At 38.0% G+C, this 24,445-nt stretch overlaps 1 protein-coding gene across 1 annotated transcript; it reads left to right on the top strand.

The window, feature by feature from the left end:
* The first annotated feature begins 660 nt into the window (after nucleotides 1–660).
* arhgef12b (Rho guanine nucleotide exchange factor (GEF) 12b) lies at nucleotides 661–24,445 on the top strand. Its single transcript, XM_008282455.1, has 6 exons — nucleotides 661–1,336; nucleotides 18,344–18,435; nucleotides 21,924–22,022; nucleotides 22,114–22,163; nucleotides 23,498–23,555; nucleotides 24,083–24,445. Exons 1-6 carry the CDS (start codon nucleotides 1,305–1,307, stop codon nucleotides 24,298–24,300), a joined length of 549 nt encoding a protein of 182 aa, XP_008280677.1. The 5' UTR covers nucleotides 661–1,304; the 3' UTR covers nucleotides 24,301–24,445.

Below are 24,445 nucleotides of genomic sequence, written 5' to 3'. Positions count from 1 at the left end.
GCGTGGGTTCTCTCCGTGTTCTCCGTCTTCCTCCCACAAGCCCAAAAACATGTTGAGATTAATTGGTGATTCTAAATTGTCCGTAGGTGTGAATGTGAGTGTGCTTGGTTGTCTGTCTCTAAGTGTAGCCCTGTGATAAACGGCGACCTGTCCAGGGTGTCCCCTGCCTTCACCCTAAGTCAGCTGGGATAGACTCCAGCGACCCTAGTGAAGATTAAGCGGTGTATAGCTAATGGATGGATGGATGTTTCATGTGAGATCTTTTTATCTAAAAAGTCTCATAAATGAGGGAGGAATGTGGTGGAGAAAGCAAATGCAAGTGTTGTAAATTAACTTATTTAGCTGCTTTCTGTAGTACGGTAACAGGTGAAACAGACAAAAGCTGCAGTGAAGTGGAAGCTGGTGGGCTTTCTTGCAAAATCTGCACAAATGTGTCTTTTTATCGCTTTCAGTATGTGTTAACACATAAGTATAATCAGATTAGTTACATTTAGCACGTCTGTGTTGGCCCAGCTGCACATAAACATGAGATAGAGCGACGTAAAACTGCTTCATCATGATAAGTTAGGAAACTCCGAGGAGCTCCTGAATGCACCGGCATGGAAGGTGGGTTTTTCGCCTCTTTTTCTTTTTTTTTTTTTTTTTCTCTCTCTTTGCGTTTTTGGGGAGGGGGCAGCGAGCATTTCCTTTTTCCCCCCATTTGCATCACACAGCGGAGCGGCGATCCGCTGTTTGCACGTTAGTTTGCGTTAAACCGAGCTGACCTGCCGGAGGATGCTGCAGGATCGGATCGGCGCAGAGGACATCCGCGGAAATTACCAGTAAAAGTTTGGACAAGAGTTTGGAGCCGAAGTTTGACGGACTTTCTCACTCGGGGCATCGGAAAACAGGCTCATCGTGGACGTGTTTGCCTAGGAAAAATGAGCTTTTTTTTTCTTTCTCTCTTCTACTTGAACTTGGAGGTAATCTGAGAAAGTGAGGAGACTTTTTACTGGCGGCTCTTCAAGGTTTTCCAGATGTCTCCCCTGATGCAGATAACCGCTGCGTTTTGAAATACATTCACATCCAAAGAAGAAAAAAAAACAAACAAAACAGCACACTTCTGGATTTACAGGCAACGTCGCTCTGCTGGGATTTTTCTCTAAACCCTCGTTTCTGTATTTATGCAGGATGTAATGATCGCTTTTATGGGCATGGGCGGAAACCGAGGAGACAGATAAAGAAGCTGTTTTAACCACAAAAAAGACAATATGATGAAAATGTTATTCCGCTGAAGTCCTCGGAAACTCACAAGGGAAGATCCAATGAGTGGCACACAGTCAACGCTCACTGACAGGTGAGATAAATGCTTCTTTTCCCTTTTTTATTCGCTATTTGCAGACAAAACTAACCACATCATGCCGAACTCCGTTTGAAAACCATTCATTTTAAGATGATCTGACATGTCTTAAAGTATACCCAACTAGCACAACATCATCTTCTAAATTCTGCGATTCAGTTTTGCCTGTGGTTAATTCGGCATTAAAATGTTTCACTAAAAAGCCCCCCAGCTTCCACAAAGTAGCATTAGTTGTTTGTATTGGTTGATACGCCAACCAAACTCTCCTCATGCCGCACTCTGGTTTTAACCGCTTCCTTGAATTTGGTACTTTTAAATGTGCTTGATCTACTGTTTGTACGCCGAATTTAGTACATGACTATGGTAAACTCCGAGGCCTGTTTAGTGATTGCACAAGTTTTAAATTTAAATAAAAAAAAAAAAAAAAAAGTAGAACAAGTTCTAATTCTGCGTCAATCTGCAGATTTCTCAATGAAGTTCGTGCTCCCTTATCAAACCTGAATCGCGCCAGGGTTTTTCCCCATTTGCTGAAGAATACGGTTGGCCTACATGAACCAGCAGGGTGCATCTTCCAGGAATGACTGTGGCCCCTAACAGAGCAGAGTTTCCTGAACATTTTTGTGTTCATTAACTCCATGTCAGGATGCAGAAGTACACATGTCCCACCTTTGAAAACTGTTTGACCCAGAAGTAATAATTCAGTGAAACAGCCCAACATGTTGCAGGAGACTCCTTGAAATGAGCAGCTATGAGGGGCCACTGGACTGTGGATAACTCCAAATGTTCCACTAACGTCACAAGGCTTCATCACAGCAATGTTTAAAGTCACAATAACCTTGAATGTCAACATGATTTTGATTAAGCGATCATAAAACTTGTCTCGTATAAAGAGAAGTAACCTTTATTTTGTGATAAAGTCTTGCAGCTGCGGAGTTTGTTGGCATCAAGCTGAGACATTTTGTGCAGCCCTCCCCTTCTGTCAGAGCCATATGAGGTGAATTGTTACAGAAACAGTAAAGGTTGACTTTGTGACTCAGATTCCATCCCACCTAAGTCACTTGTATATTTTTGCACTCACCAATCAGGAGTTTCCTTTGAGGAAGAACTGAAATAATGGCACACATGACTGCCTCGGAAAGTCAAACAAAGTCATTTGATTCTTGACCTTCAGCCTGCAGACAGGACCGAGCTGCTGCTTTTTTACAACAACGGGCCTCTTCTGTGTTTCAGATTCCACATAAACATCATGTACAGTTTTAAACCTGAACAGACTCTGCAAGTAAAGGTTTGATCTAAAATGGATTTCACACACGATAACATCTGCAGTTCGAGTTTTCCATGAGCTCTGGAGAAACCGGTGAAGTTACATAATTATGATTTCTACATTTGGATGGAGTGTCTCATAAGGAGAACTCTTTAAAAAAGGAAACTATCACCATTTGAAGGAGTAATGAAATGCAAGTTGTATGAGCAGTTAAATTAAGGATTCGGTGTCATGATTAGCATAGCTTAGCATAAAGACTGGTAGTGGGGGGAATCAGCTAGCATGGCTCAGGCCAGAGTTAAAAATTCACAAGCAAATCCTCATTCAGCTTTGTTTTTTTGTTGTTGATTTGTTGATGAACCAGCACAAATTTTTCAAAATACAATTTATCACTAAAAGCAATGGTAAATACTTTAAATATTCACAGAAACATGTAAGAGCTATTAAAACAAACCAAAAAAAAAAAAAAAAACAGATAAAAGGGAAAAAAGAAGAAAAAGTAGTAATGTCAGTTACACTGGGGACACTTTTTGAAGAGGACCATTTTTATCTCTATTACTTTTTCAAAGCAGAATTTTTAAAATAATTTTCGAGGTTAGCTTGCGCCAAGAAATATTACCTAACAATGGCTCTCAGAAAGGTTTGTTTACACAATAAGAAAGCTTGTAATGCAGTTAAAAAAAGCAGAAACAAATGTAGATTTTCCACACAGTCCTGCGCTGTGGATGGAACAGAGAGCTCAGCTGCTTTCACAAGAAACCGCTTCTGTTAAAACTACACTTTAAAGCCAAATAGCTAGAAAAAGTGAAACTGTTCTCACATACTGACGTTTCAACGTTGTCCTTCAATTGAGTCATGGTTGGTTCAAACTGACTCGTGAACTCTTGTGTTTCTCTAACATTAAACACTATGTAAAAGTGAAATGACAACACAGTTCACCGTACCATCCAAAGGTTGGTTTATTATCTTTAGTCTCGTGTTTTGTCATATTTTGTGGCAGTGATGGTTGGATATTGTTTTCTCTGACAGAAACATTCTGCGGCTTGATGTGATATTAGAACTGTTTGTTTGACATGTTGTTGTAGTTGTGGATGTGATGCAGATGGATGAGAGTTATTTGTGTGGCAGTCGTTTTGTGTTCTATGAGTGTTGTCGACTCTGTAGTAGCCAGCTGTGTTTATTATGGGCTGTTATTATCCTCGTTCACCTCATAATGATCTGTTTTGCCTTCGACTGTTGGAAAAACTTCAGGATGAACAATAATTCATTAACTCACACGGCATTAGGCTGCGAGTCGGTCGTGTGGGTGGCCAGATAAAAACGTTTGTTTTGGTCTCTGTTTGAGCAAAATGGTACCAAACCTGGCAAACTCACTGTCAGAAATTGTAGATTTTACATTAGGGAGACACATGTTTGGTTTTTCAGTTGAATATTGAGCTTTAGAAATGTTGTTATCTTTATTTTCACATGTACATCATCGCATTAACGAATTAATTACATATTTTGTAATCTTGCACATTCTTAGGTGAGTAATTTGCACATTTCTACACACTGTAAATATTTCTATTGCTTTCATTTTTATATTACCTTAGATTTGCTACACTGACTGTTTATTGACTGACTGTTTTTCCTTTATGCAGCTATTTACACTGAATCCACCACACTCCAGAAGGAGATATTGTATTTTTAAACTCACCTGCAGTTACTAGTTCCTTTAAAGCAGAAAGTAATTTTAAATATCTGTCAGAACATAATGATGATATAAAATACAACAACTTGCTATGAAATGTATATAATATACTATACAAAATGAGTCAAATCAGCTCTACATTAGTCAGCTACAGTATTTAAATTTTACTCGCATGTTAGCATGTTATAAATAATAATCCCCTTGTGTCATATATAAAAATAATAAATACTGTTATTTTATACTTAAAACACCTTTGATGATAATGTTTACATACTTTTATTTAAGTAACATTCAGAATGTAGGGTTCTTACTTGTAACTGATAGTTTTTAAATTTCTGTGTTGCTACTTTTACTTAAGTAAACATCTGAGTCTTTCTTCCATCACAGGCTGTATTACTTTGTCCTTTGTTTGCATTATTTCATAAAACAAACACATTTAAGACAATAAATGTGACACTGATCACGTCTTTTGTCACTTCATTCCTCATTACTGACACCTTGCTGACCTTTAACAGCAGAAATAACAGTTTAATATACTGTACATGTAGGATATTGTCTTGTATCTGCTGTTTGTGCATTTGTGTTTTCATTGATAAACATTTTAATTAACTTGCTTTACTTGCAAATTGGTTGATTTTGGATATGATGGCTGCCATGTGATCTCTCTCACAAAAACCTCTGATGTGCATCCCTCCTGTAAGTGTGACGCTGCTTCAGTTTCATTAAATAAACAACACACTTATCTGTGGATTTTGAGGGTTTTACCGAAGCCTGAATCACAAAAACGAGGTGTTGTTGCCTGGCAACATTTGTGCCAACTCAAGTCGTGGTTAGGTCACATCTTGGACATCATTCAAGTGTTTCTCAGTGAGAAGAATTCAGTTTGAGCAGCCTGTGAGGTTTCTGCTAACCTCTGTGATATTTTACTGTCCAGATGAGTGTTCTCCTGCCTGACCTGACATCCTCTCTGCTGAAGAACTTTGGCTCCGTCTTGTTGGGCTCATAGAGCACAGTTTAGACTGCCAGGCCTATAAAGGAAGAGTAGGGTTTATTACAGTTTGGTTGTTATTTAAACAGAAACATGACTGGAAATAGGTCCAGTGTGGCAAGAAACTAAGACGAACTGGTTACTTTCATTTATTTGAAAGAGAAAACAAAAGCAAACAATGAAATTATGGCACAAACTGCTTGTTGTAAACATCGTTCACAGTTAATAGACTGGTTTCCTCTTTCAAACTCAATCTACCGGCTGTACAGCAGTTGTGTGTGCTCGTAGTTTCTCTGTGCAATGAGGCGTTATCTCTTTGTTTCATCTCAGATTGCTTTAGATGATCTGAGTTTCTTTGCAGCGTGTCGGTTCGATCATATGACTGCTTGTTTTTTGATCCCTGGACATGTATTGCTAGTGATGACCTGCAGTTTAAGATCTCAGAAGTTACTTTGGTGACTTCATGGTTGTCCAGTTTTGTGCAGCAATTTTCATGATTTGCAGAAACAAAAACCTATGAAGTTAAACTTTTGTAATGAGGAGTTCACAAGCTTTATTTGTGCAACACCACCAAGAAGAGACTTTAAACAGTGCTGTTTTTCCCATTTATTCTACAAATACTGAGGTATCTGTGCCTGTTGTTTCAGCACAAATGTGACACATTCTGCCTACAATTCAAATTTTATTTTTCTTAAAGAATGCATGTAGCATTTATGCAAGACTACCTCTTTCTCTCTCTGATATATCTCTTTAGAGGGGGTCACACAAACAGTGGATTTACTAGGATCACACAAAATGATACTTTTTTTCCCTGATGGTTATCTATCGAGAAGACACAGTCGAAGCCTTAGTCATTAAGAGTTCTGAATTAAATATAGACCTATACATGACTCATTGTAAACAGGGGTTAAAGTAGGCTGAGATGATCCAGAAACCTCCGATTATCAAGTAAATAAATCTGAGCAGTTTCAAGCAAGTCCATTTTTCACGTGCTGCAGCCGCAGCTCCTTCCAGCAGATTCCATTGAGATATTCACTCAACGAACTTGCTCAGCACACGTCCTTTTTCCGTTTTCTTCCCTTCTGTGGGTTCACGCTTTCTGCCAAAGTGTTGTTCCGCGCTGCAGTCTGGTCGTTGGCAATAATGCACCTGCAAGGTTCATGTGTGCAGAACAGGGCTCCAGATTAACTTTTTATGTAAGTTGCACTGGTGAGCCTAAACCTTTTCCCTGCATAAATAATGCATTGCAGGTGTTAGCTTTTTTGGCGATTACTGCACACATTGGTAATTTCACATTATGTAACCGATTTCTGACTCGTCGCTGCTTCAGTTTGCTGCTACCTGGTGGTGAAAATGCTGCAGATTCTTGAAGACATTGTGCTTTTTAGCATTTTAATTAAGAATGTCGATACTCTGACAGCAAAAGCTCTGTTCCCAGTCATGCTTTGGCTGCGCTCTCTGCATTCTAGGCAGTGCATAATGTTGGAGGTTTTATCACATCTCAGTTTTTGTCAGGATTTAGTTGCAGTGGTGGATGGTGCAACGTGACCGACGTGCATGCAGAGAGTCTTGCAGTTTAGAGGGGGAGAGGTTCAGATGCTACAGTTGTCCCAGAAATGCCTCACATGCATCGGCAGAGGTTACACTTCATCATTTTCCCTAAACGTCTCACCAGTAGAGGCTCCTAGGTGGCTGTACACGATGAACCCTCTAGTTTCCACTCAGTTACTGCACCACGACTCGGACCTTGCATTCATTTATTGACACTGTTCATTTTATTTACTCCCCATCGCTCTTGTCACCTCCGATCTGCTCTGTGTAAACAATTCACCTGGAAGTCCCTGAGTTCTTATAATGTGACTTTCGATCGCATCTGAATCAAACGTGGCTTTCTGGTCGCCCTGATGAGTGTGGAATTTTTGGTTTTTGCCCCAAAATAAATGAGACATGTAGAACAAGGTGAGCTTGATAAAACACCAGAATTTTAAACTTACTTTAGGTTATTTTATCCGATGAAAGTGTACACTACACAGGATTAGTTCAATGAGCATAGTAAAGTTGTAAATCCAACTATTCTTTCTGTTTTTGTAGTTTCTTGCTCTGATAAATGATGGAATTTTGGCAGTTTTGTTTTTGAAGAAAACATACCTTTCAAACCTGCTGGTGGATTTTGGGATTCAGAGGTTTGCTAGTGAGGATGGATACATTTAAGTGATTGTTGACATCCACATCAACACCACCTCTGTGACACTACTAGAGTTACAGTTTGGGAACTGATAGTATGATGAGCAGTGGAAACCAAATACATGCAAACACATGCAAATGTGTCCACTGTGTTCCTGCAGAGTTTAGGATGCAGTCAGGATATAATGACGAGCTTTTCAGATGACATTAAGTCATTCTCAACAGATTAGACGTGGTCAGATGATGTATTGTATATTTTCTCAGAGCACATTTCAGTGAGACAAGAGTTTCTCTCATTTGCCCTTGACAGTTTAAATATGACTAAAGCTGCGAGATTCTTAATTTCGTTTGTTTTGGCACAAATTATGCTTCGATCTGGGCAGTATGATAATCCTGAATGTCTGCTCACTGCAGCCCTTTTGCTCTTTGTTACACAGTTTTGCTGATCTGTGTGTTTTCCCGCCCACCGACCTCCCACCTCTCCACCCTCGACCCGGTCAGGAGGTAGTGACATCACTGTGAAACAATGTCCAGTGGGCTTTAGGTTCTTTCCTGACAGACACCGTCACTGGTTACACATCAGGGCAAGATGGCTCCCGACCATACAGAGTCCACTGCATGTACAGTACAAGTGCTTACTCATGAGGGAAACTGTATAATCTGTGACACTGCAGACTGTGTGAAGCACCTTAACATGTCATTGTCATTTGGAGTCCTAGAGGTTTGTGGTATCCATCAAACATGTCAGGTTTTGGGACTCAACATTAATTTAAAGATGATTCTTGTTCTGCAGCCCTCATTGAGCTTCTTGATTAGATCATTTCTGGGAGTTCACAGGCTTGTATTGAATTTGGATGTTTACAATTGGAGCAAGTGAAAATGTGCAGTGATTTATTAGTGGAGCAGACACGATGAACCAGCAGAGTTATTGTTCACTTGTAAGTCTGGTGAGTTAATCTGGATAAGGATTATTTTCTGTGTATTCAAAGTCATATATCTGTGTCATATGCCATGGATGTCCAAATCAGTAATAGGAGGATTCTGGTTTATTTCAGCCTGGTGTGTTTCTCATTAATGTGGTCATTGCAGCTCCATGGATCTTGTTAATGTTGCACTCTTCATCACTGTTATTGAAATTTGGGGAAATGAGGAGTCGCACAAAACGGCTTAGTGGAGCAGTTAGCATGAGCTTCGTGCAGCTTTCCAATAACATTTGTTTTTGAGTCTCAACTGAAAGTAACTGCAAAAAATAAAAAATAAAAATGACAGTAAAAGCAAAGGTCTGCAAAATAACATTTTTTTTAATGATTTAAAAACCTTTTAAAATGTGTCATTTTATTGTCACTTTGCAAATGAAACAAATACAAATTATATTTTTTTTATTTTTAACAATATATGGTTATTTTACAGGTTTCACCTGTTTCATTATATTACAGATAATGACTGTTAAATCACACAAAAAAGTATTAATTTAAAGAAGAAAAATGTAAATAATGGCCACATCAAAGATCTGTAATTTTATAAATAGTATTTTTTTTTCCCTTTTACAACATTTTTCAGTTTTCACTGTATTTAAATAAGCAAAAACAATTTTAGCTATTTTTGCTGTTGTTTGAAAGGAAAAATACTTATAGGAAGGACTGAAAACTGGTGAATAATTTTGCAATCTTTTATTTTACAGATTTTCCCTGTTTTGTTCAACTGCAGATATTATTTTGCAAAAATGCTTTTAAAAAGTATCAATTTACATGTTGGTAAATAAATGCTGTCATTGCTGCTACAATTTTTAAACTTTTTTTTTTTTTGGTTTAGTTTTGTTTTCTAGCACGTTTGCTGCCAGATTTTCACTTTTTTGAAATGTACTTGTTTTTATTTATTTTTTTTATTTCATAAAAAATATGTATTTATTTTATTTTTATTTTGCAATTTTATATATTCTTCTTCTTCTTCTTCTTATATTTATATTTTATTTTGTTTTATTTTTTAAAGCTCTGAGTTGAGTCCTGTCCAGAACTGTTATTTAATCTTACACCTGCTGGACTTCTGATCATTGCTGCCTGCTCCTAAAGGTCCATTCTATGTCTTTTCTGTATTTTGTCTTATTCTTGCAGTGTGGAAAGTTGTATACACAAACCGTTTTTTTCTGGTTTGGTAGGACCTCTCCAGTATGAACACACACATAGTGGAAAGTTATCCAGCCTTAAACTTGTCCGCAAACCAGCATGAAAGAACAAACGGGTGTTTAGATCAGCTGGCAGGTGTACTGGGGTCCATTTCACGAAGCAGGTTCAACAAACTCTGAGTCTAATCCTGAACTTTGAGTTGCTCCACTCTGAGATAGGAAACTCTGAGTTTCCGGTTCCAGAACAGTGGATTTGAGTTAGTTTAATCAGCTCAGAGTAGTTTCACCTGGAGTTAAGCGCGCGCACCACAACTACAAAAAGCCAGCGTCAATGGAGCCCCGATTTGACGAGTCACCATGGCAACAGGGAAGTGGAGGGCTGCGTTTTTCACCCCACTAGAACTGGAAATCTTAATGCGCTCATACGGCGACTTTGAACGCGTTAACTCCAGGTAAAACTACTCGGACTTAATTAAACTAACTCAACTTCGCTGTTCCAGAGCCGGAAAGTCAGAGTTTCCTATCTCAGAGTGGAGCAACTCAAAGTTCAGGATTAGACTCAGAGTTTGTTGAACCTGCTTCGTGAAGCGGATCCCTGGTCGGGAGCAGGTTATATAGGAGCCAAAACACACTGGATAGTATTCTGAATTATAATTTTACATTCATGATCTTATGAAGATCCCAGAGTATTTCAGATTGTTCATACAGATTGAGTCAGGAAAATGTTTGTTAACTCAGATGTAATTTGCTTATTTAGTTTTGCAGTTTCTTTAAGACACTGGCAGATTTCTTTATGTGCTTATGTCAGCGTTTGTTTTTCCGGGTCAGTGCAACGGAAGGAAAAGGCAGAGACGGAGGCGATGCAGTTTCGTACCATAGCTGTAAGCTTATGTTCGGCAGTGTCAGCCAACCTTAGTAGTTCATCTGTTGTTTACGTTGATCACTCCTGTAAAAGATCGCCCTGTGGAATCCAAATAAATTTTCATTTGACGTCTTTTTACATCGGAGTACTGTGGAGTTCTTCACGGCTAACAACTTAGCCGCTTCAGCACGCGTGACACAACAACGTCTCGCCAGCCATCGGCCCTCACAGGTTATGTTCACAGTTTCAGATTTGCTAGAAAGAGCATCTCCCTTTAACCAAATTGTTTCCTGACCATTATTTATGAGCGATGCAGTAATAACTGTAAGTTGATTTGTAGTATTCACATTTGTTTGGGTCATTTCAAATAAACTTGAGAATTTTGAAATATAACCTAATATTTAATGTATTGACCTTTGATATAGGTGGATTTCAAAGAGAAAAGAATTTAAAATAATTTTCTTACAGGAACTGAGAGTTGTCATTGGACTTACAGAAAACCAGATACGCAATCAGTTAAAGTTGGGCAAAGATTATTTAATATTTTTGTACAGCCTGCTGCTTTCACAATAAATGCGGAGCTCTTCTATATTTGGACTTTTAGCTTCATTCTTCTTGCTGAACTTCCTGTTCTCCGGCTCTCTGGAGCTAAGTCCTTTGCAGTTGTCATCCCAGAGGAATTGTCTGGTATTTTTGGCATCTGAGGCCCAAGTGAATTGTTGTTTTTTTTGTTGTTGTTGTTTTTTGTTTTTTTCCTACTTTGATAACTGCTCAGCAAGAAAGTGAAGAAAAGTCTGAGCAGCGGACATGCATCGCAGCTGAGTGACACAAAGACGATGTGAAGTAATGATTCTCCTTCATCAGATAGTCAACCTTTCACACAAATGTGAAAACTTTGTTCCCTCAATGCAAGAACGACATAAAACTGCATCAGGTTTAACTTAAGGTGCAGGGACAACATAGCGTCTGTTCTTAAAATGCATCTTCCCACCTGTTGTAAAAGATTACTGAAGATGACACACTCAATGAAGAGGCTGCCCTGTGACTAAATTAGTGTTGCCTTGTTGTGCTGCATCAGGTTTGGTCAAGTTATGCTTGAGTTTTAGTAGAGGTTCAATAACTTCAGTGATTTCTGACTTGCTGTTATGAGGCTGTTATTTACGGATTATATTTAGCAGAAACAAAAACACACATGAAACTTGAATTTCTAAATTCTCTTTAGTCCAGAGTTCAGTTTGGACTCAGTTGATTATTCTGATTTCCAGTTCCCTAGTATCTGTAGCAGTTGCGTGAATAAGTGCATGCAAAATCTCCATCGGTGGCACCACCTGCAGGTGATGCAGGACTCATTACCTTTGTTCACCAAGAACATAGACAAAAATGACAAAGTGTCATCAGGGTGAAGTTGTTGTTTGTCAGTGAAAAAGAGCTGAAATACACTTGTTTTGTGCAAACGCAGTATTTTTTTCAAATCGAAGTTCTCAGTGTTGGTCTGATTTTTAAAAACTCAGACTACCAGATTCATAAACAGTTTCTCCCTTAAAGCCATTACAGCTTTCCATCAACATAAAAAATGACCAGTTGTGGTCCATCCCACACAATAACACTATGACACTCTCACTATACTGATATTACATTATTTTATATTTATTATAGATTTTAGACTACAGCCTTTACTCCTCATGTAAATAACCACTGAGACTTGAGCAATAGCTACTCTGGCACTTCACTGCACAGCTACCTCCTTTTATGATTTCTTGGTGCATTTAATGTTTAAAAAAAAAATATATATATATATATACACTACCGGTCAAAAGTTTTAGAACACCCTAATTTTTCCAGTTATTTATTGCAATTCAAGTTGTGCAAGTCCAATGAATAGCTTGAAATGGTACAAAGGTAAGCACTGAACAGCCAGAGGTTTTAAAAAAAAGGTTTGGTTACACAAAACCGAAAATAATGTATATTTCAGAATTATACAAAAAGGCCTTTTCCAGGAAACACAAAGTGGGTTAACAATTTAAAGCTGTTCTGCAGCAATGAAGGTTGAAAAAGCCTTAAAAGCTGGTGCTACTAATTCCTACAGGTGTTCCAACTTTTCTTGATTACATACAACCCCCTCTGTCTGCATAAAAGCAGTCCTGGAACACACTGTAGTACCAGACCCTCATGAGCATCAGCTGAACAGTATTGTACTGCAGAAAGTAGTGTGTTGCTACGAAAATGGCAAGAAAAAGGCAATTAACAATGGAAGAGAGACAGACCATCATAACACTTAAAGATGGAGGTCTTTCCTACAGGGAAATTGCAAAGAAAGTCAAGGTGTCAGTGAGAACAGTTTTCTTCACCATCAAAGGGCACTCACACTGGGGGAAACTCTGACAGGAAGCGGTCTGGCAGACCCAAAGCCGCAACTGAATCAGAACACGTTTCTGAGCGTTAACAGCTTGCGTGATAGGCGGCTCACAGGACAACAGCTTCAAGCACAGCTTAATAGTGGTCGTAGTAAGGAAGTCTCAGTTTCAACTGTGAAGAGAAGACTTCGAGCTGCAGGTTTGACAGGACGAGTTGCAGCAAGAAAGCCACTGCTGAGACGTCAGAATAAGACAAAGAGGCTCTCCTGGGCCATGAAACACTGCCATTGGACTACTGAAGACTGGAAGAAGGTATTATGGACTGATGACTCAAAATTTCAAATCTTCGCTTCATCACACAGGATCTTTGTATGTCGTCAAATAGGCGAGAGGACGGTTCCACAGTGTGTGACATCAACTGTCAAACATGGAGGAGGGAGTGTGATGGTCTGGGGCTGTTTTGCTGGATCCAGGGTCCGTGACTTGTACAGAGTGAGAGGTACTCTGAACCAAAACGGCTACCACAGCATTCTGCAGCACCATGCAATACCCTCTGGTATGCACCTAGTTGGTCAGAGGTTCATCCTACAGCAAGATAATGACCCAAAACACAAGTCCAAGCTATGCTAAAACTACCTCAGGAAAAAGAACAAGATGGTCAGCTTGAAAACATGGAGTGGTCAGCACAGTCTCCAGACTTAAAGTCCATTGAGCTGGTTTGGGATGAACTACACAGAAGAGTGAAAACCAAGCAGTCTACAAGTGCCACACATTTATGGGAACTTCTACAACAGACTTGGAAAGGACTTTCTGAACAATATTTGATTTCTATTGTAGAAAGAACGCCACGAGTGTGTTCAGTTGTTATATCTGTCAAAGGTGGCTACTTTGATGATTCAAAAGTTTGGAATATATTTGGTCTATAAATTGATTCCATGATTTATTTTTCAACTCAAATTGCTTGTTTGTTCTATGCTTTCATTTCAGAATGCAATGACACAATAAACTGAATAATTTTCAGTAAAAAACTGGAAAAAGTGTGGTGTTCTAAAACTTTTGACCGGTAGTGTATATATATATATATATATATATATATATGTGTGTGTGTGTGTGTGTTTTAGCATTGTAATGTATGCATTTTTCGCTGTAATGTACCAAGCAGGAGCAGGACTCCATATCTCGTTTTATCCTGAATATAATGACTAATGTCAAAATTGACTAACTATTTTCTTTGAAGAGCACTTTATTTTGGGGGATTTCTTCATTACTTCTTTCTTCATTGTATGTTTTTGTTGCAAAAACATGGTGATTATTTTAATGCACCAACTATTTACAATATATTCTAGTACATCCATAAACCTTTGTGTTCTGGAGTTAATTCTGCTGTCAGTTCTTATGGAGGAACAATAATTTGTGTTTTCAGGTGTCACAAGATTTTTTGCTTGATCGCCTGGACCAAACTTCAAATCAATGGCGCATATCTCAAGCTGAAAGCTGAATTCCTGCCTCTTATCTTGCTCTTGTGTTTCTTTAGCTGCCACCCACTGAGCAGGATGCTGTTTGTTCTTGTCTTATCAGCTACTAATGTCCAACTACAGCAAGGTGCTTCCCTAGGTGGGCCTTCAAATCTCAAGGTTACCCCTGTAATACTCTCATATTTAACATACCTTCACCCATTTTTGTCTATAATTGAATCTGCATGTTTAGTTTAGTTTATCATCCAGATACAATTTGCCTGAATCTCATGTCCCCACGTTTAGTTTCTCCACCGTAAGGATACTTCAGACAGGGTTGTTCACTCTGGGAGCTCAGCTGAAGTTTCCTCAGTCTTCTGTCTTCCCTCAAAGACACCTCCTTCCTCCTCCTCCTTCCTATCTCCCTCCTCTGGTTCTTTCCCAGCCTTCTCCCACATTCAGGAAACTGAAGCCGAGCCAAAAGCCCCAGTTGCTGTTTCCGGGAATCTGTCCCACAAAGCCACAGCATAGTAAGTTGGCTCTGACGTGAGAGCCATTGTTAAAAGCCCAGGGCCCCCATTGTCTGAGGGAGGAACAGCAGCACAAACAAAACCCCCTCTTGTGGAACGAGTGGGAGGAGCTGCAGGGGGGACGAGGAGAGAGAACCTCTGCTATTAATATATGAACTCCCACCTACCACTCCTGCTCCCAAAGGGACCGACCAGTTAAACAAATACCAAGACGGAGGAAGTGCAGGAGGCTTGTAGATGTGATTCTATTGGGCAATTTATCCAAAAACTTGAACATCAACAACTCTGACGTTCCACCTATGGATTCAAGGATTCAAGGCATTTGTAGGTCACAAACACAGTTTTACATGGTATAACGTGCAGTGTATACCTGTTCCACACCGAAAGAATATTAAGATGAATAAAAATAAAGAATAAAACACACACTATATATATAGACAGACAGACAGACAATAAATCAAATTTTCAAACAATGCAAAAGGAGATGGAATAAAGAAAATAATAATATATACATGTATATATACAAACAAAGTGCACACAACTGCAGATTAATGCATTTTAAAGAATCAGTAGCCAAGTTTTGGATTTTTATGCAAATTTTGAAGAATAAGAAAGGGTTAATAGAAATAGAAATGGCGAAATGGAAATAAAAAAAAAAACTTGATTATGCAAAAAAGCTGCTTGACGTGATGACTCATGGGAAATGGAAGCATTTTTTTTAAAACTACGTTCCAACATAGCGAACATTCAAATTGCATGACTAATCAGTAGTTTCCGTTTTTTGTTGTTGTGTGCTTTTCTAGACATTAGGAAATATGGGCGGCTGTGGCTCAGGTGGTAGAGAAGGTTGTCCTCTCATCACAAGGTTGGTGGTTCGAGCCCCTGTCCTTGGGCAAGACACTGAACCTGAAGTTGCTCCCGATGGCAACCAGCACCTTGCATGGCAGCTCTGCCGCCATTGGTGTATGAATGTGATCTACTCTCAGATGTACATCGCTTTGGATAAAAGCATCTGCTAAATGAAATTGTAAATTGTAAATATCCAATACCAGCTGACATAAAAGAATAATTACAATTACAATTTCTGAAGATTTTACTCCATCGTTCCTCATAGTTGGACAAAATTTAGTTTGTTTCTTCTTCTTCAAGGTTTTTGGGCAGTTGGTAAACAGCTAGTTTTGTTTCTGGTGTTTACTACTACTTACTTACTACTAGCGCCACCTTCTGATGACATTACACCAAAAAAAGCATTAGAAAGGCATTTCAAAAAAGTTAATGGGAAAAAAAAAGTTCTTACATTGGCTTGAAAAGGTGTTTGACTTGTTAAAAAAGATTTAATGGGAGATGGAAACAGTTTTTCCAAACAAGTCATTTACTCACATGACTAATCAGTTGTTTCCGTTTCTTTCGTTGTCTTCGTCTCTGAACATTGAGAAGTATGTCCGATATCAGCTGACAAAGAATAATTACAACTTGCCTGATTGAAAACAATTCCTGGAAACGTTTCTTTATTTTTCCCCGTAGTTGGAGACAAAATTTAGTTACTTTGTCTTCTATGTGTTTTTTGCAAATGGCTGGTTTTGTTCTCAGCTTCTTCTACTCTGTTTTATTGCAGTTATGTGTAACGTAGCCTATATATAACGCCACCTTTTGACAAAACAAGTCTATAGTTTTTTCGTTTCAAAGCAATGTCAAATCAAGCCAGCTTAATTTGCATTTTCTTTTGTTTAATTATTTTGCAACATTTCAAGAGTTTGCTTATGGAAACATGGCTGGTGTCATCTTCCAGCTCATTGAATGATGGCATCTAGACTCAACATTACAACTACCAGATCAAGTGTGACTTTTTTGTTGCACTGACGTCAAGATGAAGAGTTTCTTGGGTTTTTGTGTTTTTTACTGACAAGTAACTTTAGTTTCACTCAGATTCTGCTTTGAAACATGTCACAAGTACAATTCTTCAGGTTTCTGATCACCTGAACAGGTACGTCTTGCATTAAACACATCACTTACATTCAGTTTTTCTCATCAAGACTTTGAGGCCCCATAGATCTGTTGAATCTAATTCTTTTTTCATGATACGTTTGCAGAGCAGATTTTTTGAGGTTGAAGGCATGAAGGGAATTTCTTCCAATTTTGGCTCAGACTTTTATTTTAAATTGGTGTTCACAGCTCACTGTGACCTCACTGAGCATGTTTTTGACCATAACTCAAGACTTTGTGCATTAATTATGACAAAATTCCACATAAATGACTAATGGGGTAAAGTGATGAATATTATATCCAAAAATTCAAAGGTTATCTTTACTTTGATATTATAATGTTCTTCACAACACTATTTTTGGCCTTTATTCAACAGTGCAGCTAGCAGGCTGAGAGATTGTAACCATTTTTCACTTTTGGTTGGACACTGATGTGGAGACTCTCGTCTTTAATGTCTGTTTGTTCAAGTCCCTCAGAGTCTTTATCACATATATTATGTGAGTCTGGACAGACATGGATGTAAACTGCAATTTAACTGGTTGGTAGAACTGCTAAATGGTAATTCTAGTTAATAGCGAGCTTGAGTTTCACTCATCTTCTGCTCTGCATCAGTTCATAAAACCATTATTCAGATTTATAATCACCTGCAGAGGCTTGTCATCTACTCCTCATTATTCTTATAGACGTCTTATAGTGTGTGCTACTCTGTGCATGAAAATATGTATTTTTGATGTTGTTAAACATTAAACTCTTTTTTTGCCTACTTTTTTTTACCAAAAATTTGAGATCTAACAAATCTATCGAATCAAATTTCTTTCCTCATGCAACATTTGCAAAGTTAATTTTTGAAGAAATATTTTGACATCCGCACATTTCTGTACACTCTTCTTAGCAGTCTTGTTCGTCTTCCCTGACTTTACAAGCATATGGGTACATTTTAAAGCATCTGTGGACATGTGAGACATCAGCAGAAATATTTATCATGAGACACAAACAAACCAAGGACCCACTAATTGAACTTCTCAAGTTGTTGTAGGACAACAAAAAAGTGTTTGTTTCCATAGACTCACTTCATTCTTTCACCTGATAACATTTATGTATATATACTTGTCTCATGCTCATATTATTTAGTTATGTGTGGATGAGTGACCTGTGATGCTGCAGAACAATTTATAGATGTTTGCAGACGGGGAGGAAGATAAAAATTTAGATGCACTTGGCCGCACAAGACATCCATCTGGTCAGGCTAATGTTAAGCTCAGAGTTATGCTGTGGATTCTGATAAAAAACATTAATTGTGTTGTGCCTCAATCCGTCCTATTATAGTGTTATAAATTGACCCGTCAGATCAGAAGCAGTACTGGCTTTTTAAGGAATGTTGATTTCAGAAAGAAAACTAAACTTTAATACATTAATCATTTTTTATACAAGTAAGCAAAAGATTTCTCTTCTATCTTCTTGCTACGAACATTGCAGCATACAACATTTTTATTAGTTGAAAGTAAGCTAAACTAGGGTTTAATTTTTTTTTTGTACTTTTGTTTGATTCTCACTTGCCTGCGTGTTTCTGCAGAACCCCCAGCATTCTCAACAAGGACCCGACAGACAAGAAACCGAAGAATGAGAAATCCTCCGTCTCCTTCAAACATGACTTTGATCCAACAGGTAACAGATTCAATTCAGCTTTAAAAATTAGGTTTAATTGTTGCTTTAATTTGCTGTAGCATTTTCATTTTTCAAACCCTGTGTAAAGATTTCTTTGTAGATGCCAAGAACAATTGATCTAATGAATGAATGATGACGGATCAATAACTGTTTTCTTTACTCATTTGGAGTTTATAGTGTATTTTATAGTCATTTCAACTTGCACAGCAACACAATGCATTCAGAATGACTGCTTTGCATTGTTTTAAAGAAAAAAACAAGCTGAGGCATTAAATGAGATTAAATTTAAAACTGAAGCAGTTTGTCGAGTATATCAATCAAGTTTAGAGCAAGAGTGTAACCATTTTTTTCTTTTTCTAAATACCTGTAGGTTTTGGACTATTAGTAAAACAATACTAAACAAAACAGTTCACAAGTAATCTTAGGCTAGAAAAAGCTGCAATCTTAAATTACAATTTGCGATGAATTTTCAATTTGATTCAACATTTTTTAAATGAATGTGCAAATAAAGACTGTTTTATGTCAAAGTGAAAGCAGCTTTCCACAAAGTAATCTTGGTTTCTTATTAGGAAATGAAAGGAATATGACCCAGGGTTAGCGCTGCCTCAAACAGGATGTCCTCAAAACTGAGTGACTGTATGAGAGAGAGACTAGTGATGGAGGCCACAAGACTGCTATGACTCCCACTGAAAATCTAGTCAAAATAACAAAATTAAATTTACTATGGTTCAGTGTTGAAAAGCAATCAAAGGAGAAAGCTTCCAAGGGGGGTACATACTTTTCATAGGCACTGTAATCTCAACTACAGCTATCTTTCTAAGGTTTTTCTGTCTATACATTTAATTTAAACTTTACAAACTGAACTGTGCCTTAGTCTTCACCACAGAGGCTGGTCGGGGAGCAAACAGAGATGGTTTCGGCAGAAACAAGTTGTTAAGGTGGTTGCCCGGGCTGCATAGTTGACATTAATCCTTCCTGCCCTTTTGTTCACCCTGGAGTCTTGAGGCTCCTCATTGAGTCCAGAAGACAACCAATTATCCACTCAGATCATTCTTTGAAGTGGGAGAAGGAAAACGGAAAACCAGACAGGCAGATTGCGATCGCCAAACTTCCTCAGTGGCTGCAGGAAGAACATCCGTGGCTGACGTTTTCTGGATGTTCCAGATGTTCTTTGCAGATTTCAGGGTGATGGTCAAGTTGATTTGGATGAATATTAAAGACTCAGCCAAGTTTACAAATGGATCACAAGGATTTGTCTGATTAAAATGAGCACTATTCGTCAGCGGCACAAGGTTTACTGTCATTCTATTCAATATCTACTGAATATCTTCTATTGCATCACCAGATAAAAGAACAGAACACATGCAGGGCTACTGGACTTAAATATCATGCTTCATGCACTCCACAACATCCATTATTGATGCTGAATATTTGCTGTGAATAAAAACTTTACATCAATTACATTTATCTGACTCTAGTGTTGACAGTCTTTGTGTTTTGAATGGACTTTTTATGCAAATGTAGTTGAAGGTATTAAATATAGATGTTCGTGACACCATACAAATATACATTTTTTATTTTTACACTGGCACATTGTTATTGCACACAACATTTGTCTAATAGTTGAACTGGAGCGAAATCCAGCATTTAGTTTCTTTGTTTTAGCATAGACAGAGGTCAAGATTTTCCAGTAACAATGGAGATGCAGGAATATATGTTTTCAGTTTGTTTCATTGTTGCCTCAGTTTATTTTTTTTAAAAGTCCCTGAGAATAAAGTTTATTAATTAAACTGTTTGCTCTTGTGTCATATCCGAGTGCTGACACAGTTACAGCAGTAAACTGTAATATTTCCCACTTGACTAGAGAGTCAATCTTGTATTATTTTCTATCTTGCAAGCAAAAGCATGCACAGGAGTAAACAGAAGTTTCCATAGACTTGTAAAAAAACATATGTATATCATAGCAGTCTTGAGTTTTCAGTCACTCCCATAACTTCTAATTTTTTATGATGGAATTCTTGAAACCCATGGGTCTTTGTCACAAAAATAAACTAAAATACATTTTGTTCTTTTAAAGATTTCTTAAAGGACATATGACAAAATCTGCTATGTCAAAAATACACATACAGAAATGCTAATATTTGGTTGAACGTCCTTTGGCTATTTTTACCTCAACTAGGCACTTTTAGTAGCAGTCTACAAACTTCTGATTGTACTTTTGATCCTCCTCTTGACAGAATTGGTACAGGAAAACTAAATTTGTGACGTTTGAGACTTGTTTCTTCAGCACAGTCCACAGGTTCTTTATGGAGTCAAGACTTTGGGGGAGACCGGTCAAAGCTCTTAATTCTGCGCAAATTTCGTCATCTTCTTAGCATGTGTAATGTGTGTTTGGGGTCATTGTCTTGTTGGAAACACCCAACTGAATCTAAGACCAACATTCTGGCTGATGATTTTAGGTTTTCCTGAAGAAGGTGGAGGTAATCCTCCTTTTTCATTACTCCATTTGCTTTGTGTAAACCACTAGTTCCCCTCGCACCAAAACAGCCCCAGAGCATAATACTGGCACCCCCATTCTTCCCAGTAGGTTTGGTGTTCTTGGGGTTAAAGGCTTCATCTTTTCTCCTCCGAACATATTTCTTGCAGTTGTTGCCAGAAAGTTGCATTTTTGTTTTCCTGTAATAAATCTATGAAAGAACCAAAATGCATTTGAAAGAATGGGGGGAAAAAAACAACAACAACAAAAAAAAAAACGTGTTTTCGGTGATTTCATAATAGAAAATTCAGTTCAGTTATAGGAGTCATTGGAAAGTCAAAGCTTCTCTGAGGTACATGGTCTTTACAAGTGTATGGAAACTTTTGTTCATGACTATATACATTTGTATGTAAACAAGAATGTGAGACTTTATCTTAAATCAGAGGGATAAAAACTGTCATTAATATATTTTTTGACAAGAAGAAGTCAGACTGGTGCACATTTTCAACACATTTTAGGCCTCACTGCTCACCTCACCTGTGTGTGACTGTCGCTGGACCTTTGCATTTTGGTGCCCATGTTGACAGTTTAGAGCAGCCACAAGAGCCAAAGACGAGCTCTGAGGGAGGCAGAGGAAAAAGATTACTCAGTGGTCAGTCCAGTTCTCACCAAAAAGAGCAGGCTGCTATTTAAGAAACTTTCTGTTTCTGTCGCATGATTTGTCATTTCCTGTGTGGAGACTTTTTCCCACAGACTTCTGCACTAGACCAAGTGCAAAAGAATGAGGCTAAACCATCATATATTAGTTTCTTCATAATCTCCTTTGTCTTGCAAAGCAAACACAATATCCAATATTAGCAGTTATGTGAGATCTTTTTCTGTTTGAAACAAAAACACAAACGTCGAATTATGAAGTTGGATCATGTGCGGTTTTCTTTTAGGTTGTGTTGTTGCCCTTGGTTGCGTGAAATGTAATGAAATGTGTGTGTGTGTGCGTGTTGGCAAATGACAGGTCTGGTGCAGCGCTGTGTGATAATCCAGAGGGATGAAAATGGCTTTGGGCTGACAGTAAGTGGAGACAACCCTGTGTTTGTGCAGCTGGTCAAAGAAGGTAAGGCTCACACAGACACACACAAGCACAACACACAACCACAACACACTATGTAAAAGCAACTGACTCTCTTCTGTCTGTTGTGTTACAGATGGAGCAGCGATGCGAGCTGGTGTCCAGACAGGAGACAGAATCATTAAGGTCTGCCTCGTTTGATTCCTTCTTAATCCCAACATCAGCAAGTACACATTTCTGAAAGTGAATTAAAGGACAAAACAGATCAGATTAATCTTAATTTTTACCTTTTGTGTTGTTTTAAATCTGCTTGATTATCTCCGATTTGCCTGACTTTTTATTTTCATCTTAAACTGGATATTTTTAGAGATGTTTTTGAAACTTAAGCTTGATATATCAGTTTTATCCCACGATAGTCTGCTGGTTAAAACATGGCAATTTTTAGTCACAATGAGCTAAAAATTTCTAGATCTATGTCTCTTTTTAAATCGGGTTGTTTCATCTCCTCATCATTTTTAGAACAATTTCTGCCTTACCGTCTTCGATTTGAGTGACATTTTTAATTTTTTTTACGTAAAATATAGATATTTGTGAAGATGTTTGTAAGAGTTTTAGCTTGTTATATCAAATGCTTTCTGAGATAACATTCTCTAAAAACGCCTGTCAACCCACTTTCAGCACATTTTTTGCACACTGAAATTTGAGGATGTTAATAAAAAGATAAGTAAAATGTTCGCTTAGTAAAGAATCTGTGCTATGTCACTGACATGTGCAATATTGTTATTTTCCACATTCATAGGATTTTTTCTATGCATTATCTGAATATCCACACATGAAAGAATCCGTACTTATGTATATTTCTTTTTATTTTCTACTGATGTTTCCTACATGTTTGTTGCAATGACACTGGAAATCACTCTGTTGTGGGATTCATAAAGGCTTATTTGATCTTATCTTATTGCATGCAATGTTATGATATTATCAGAAAGGTATGGGTGGACCAGGTTTCTGTCACTGTCCAACCAACATGTCAGAGCATAAATCCTTTTTTGCTTATATTTTATATTTTTCTTGTTTAAAAAAAAAAAAACCTATGAAAAGAGAAAAATCAATTTGGGATTGATTTTACTAATAAATGCTATTAAAATATCCTTATTTTGAGCCACTTCATTCACTTCATTCTCATTTTAAAACTACACTTTTAAACACATCTCTGAGCCATGTTGCTTTCATTAGTATGAATACATCCACATGTAGTTTATTAGAGCTTTTTGCAAGTACTTGGTCTTTACTAGTGCAACAAATCTGCTAAAAATACTCAAAAACAAATTCAGATTGTTAAAAAGAAAAAAAAAATACATTCTAGCAAATCATTTTAATAATATATATGTTATCTAGTAACAATTGGTTCAGGGATGAGAGGTAGACAGATGCTCTGATAGTTTTGGTGTTTTCATGGGATTTGTTTACAGAAACATAAATATTAAACTTTGCTTTGTGGTGTTGCTGTCTTCTGACAGGTTAACGGGACCTTAGTTACACATTCAAACCACATAGAGGTGGTGAAGTTGATCAAATGTAAGTTCTTCTGCACTTCTGATTACATTTTTAGTATCACATGTGAGTTTCAGTGATTTTGACAGTGTGCTAGAAATATAATGTGAGAAAAAAACCTGATCAAGCCTTATAGTGGTGACTAATTATTCTGTTTTCTTTTTGAGCTACAAAAGCTAAAATCCACATTTGACCAAACAGAGACTGTATTAACCTCCCCAGCTGATAATGATTGGCTGAATCAATCGCCAATTAAACAAATGCTTCCTCCCACATCCCGCAGAAAAGATTTATTGAGATTTAGGCTTAACAGAGAAGTTTGGGGTTTTTCCCAGTGAGTCATACATAATCAGTTATGACACAAGACAAGACATATGTCACAGCGTAATAAATCAGCGCAGTGGTATTGTTTTGTAAAGCAAAGTAAGCTGCTGATGGTTCCTTTAATGTTCCATTAATGTGGTCCGGCAGTTCTTGTCCTCTGAGCTGCTTTTAATGGTTTTTGCATTCTCCTTTCCTCTCATTCCTTTCCCATGACTCCTCTTTGGCAGCCGGCTCCTATGTGGCCCTCACGGTGCTGGGGAGGCCTCCAGGGCTTCCTCAGATCCCGCTGGAGGGAGAGAAGGAAGGGAACGAGGGAAGAGGGGAGGTCAGCTCCTCCCTCTCAGCACCCCATGTACCTGCACTGTCAGGTGGGGAGCAGAGCTGCTCTTTGACCGGACAGGATCCACTCACCACATCTCTGTGTGATGGGGTAAGACGACAATAATATGTAATACTTGTCAGCAGTGTGAACTTCAATGCTGCTGGTGGGTTTAGAAGGCATGTTATGTTGTTTTTTTTTAAATGCCAAAATTACACAATTTCTCATGGACACAAACTGTAAAAACAGAAATAATCATCAAACTTTTAAC

This window comes from Stegastes partitus, unplaced genomic scaffold (assembly GCF_000690725.1).
Source record: "Stegastes partitus isolate 25-593 unplaced genomic scaffold, Stegastes_partitus-1.0.2 Scaffold273, whole genome shotgun sequence".
Taxonomy (NCBI): Eukaryota; Metazoa; Chordata; class Actinopteri; family Pomacentridae; genus Stegastes; species Stegastes partitus.
This window is presented reverse-complemented; position numbering and strand designations above follow the sequence as displayed.

Bases quoted from the DNA above. Each gene is read 5' to 3' on its own strand.
- arhgef12b (XM_008282455.1), top strand. From the start codon at position 1,305: ATGAGTGGCACACAGTCAACGCTCACTGACAG. The intron at 22,023-22,113 runs GTAAGGCTCACA...GTTGTGTTACAG, and splicing joins TGTGCAGCTGGTCAAAGAAG to ATGGAGCAGCGATGCGAGCT. The intron at 23,556-24,082 runs GTAAGTTCTTCT...CCTCTTTGGCAG, and splicing joins GGTGGTGAAGTTGATCAAAT to CCGGCTCCTATGTGGCCCTC.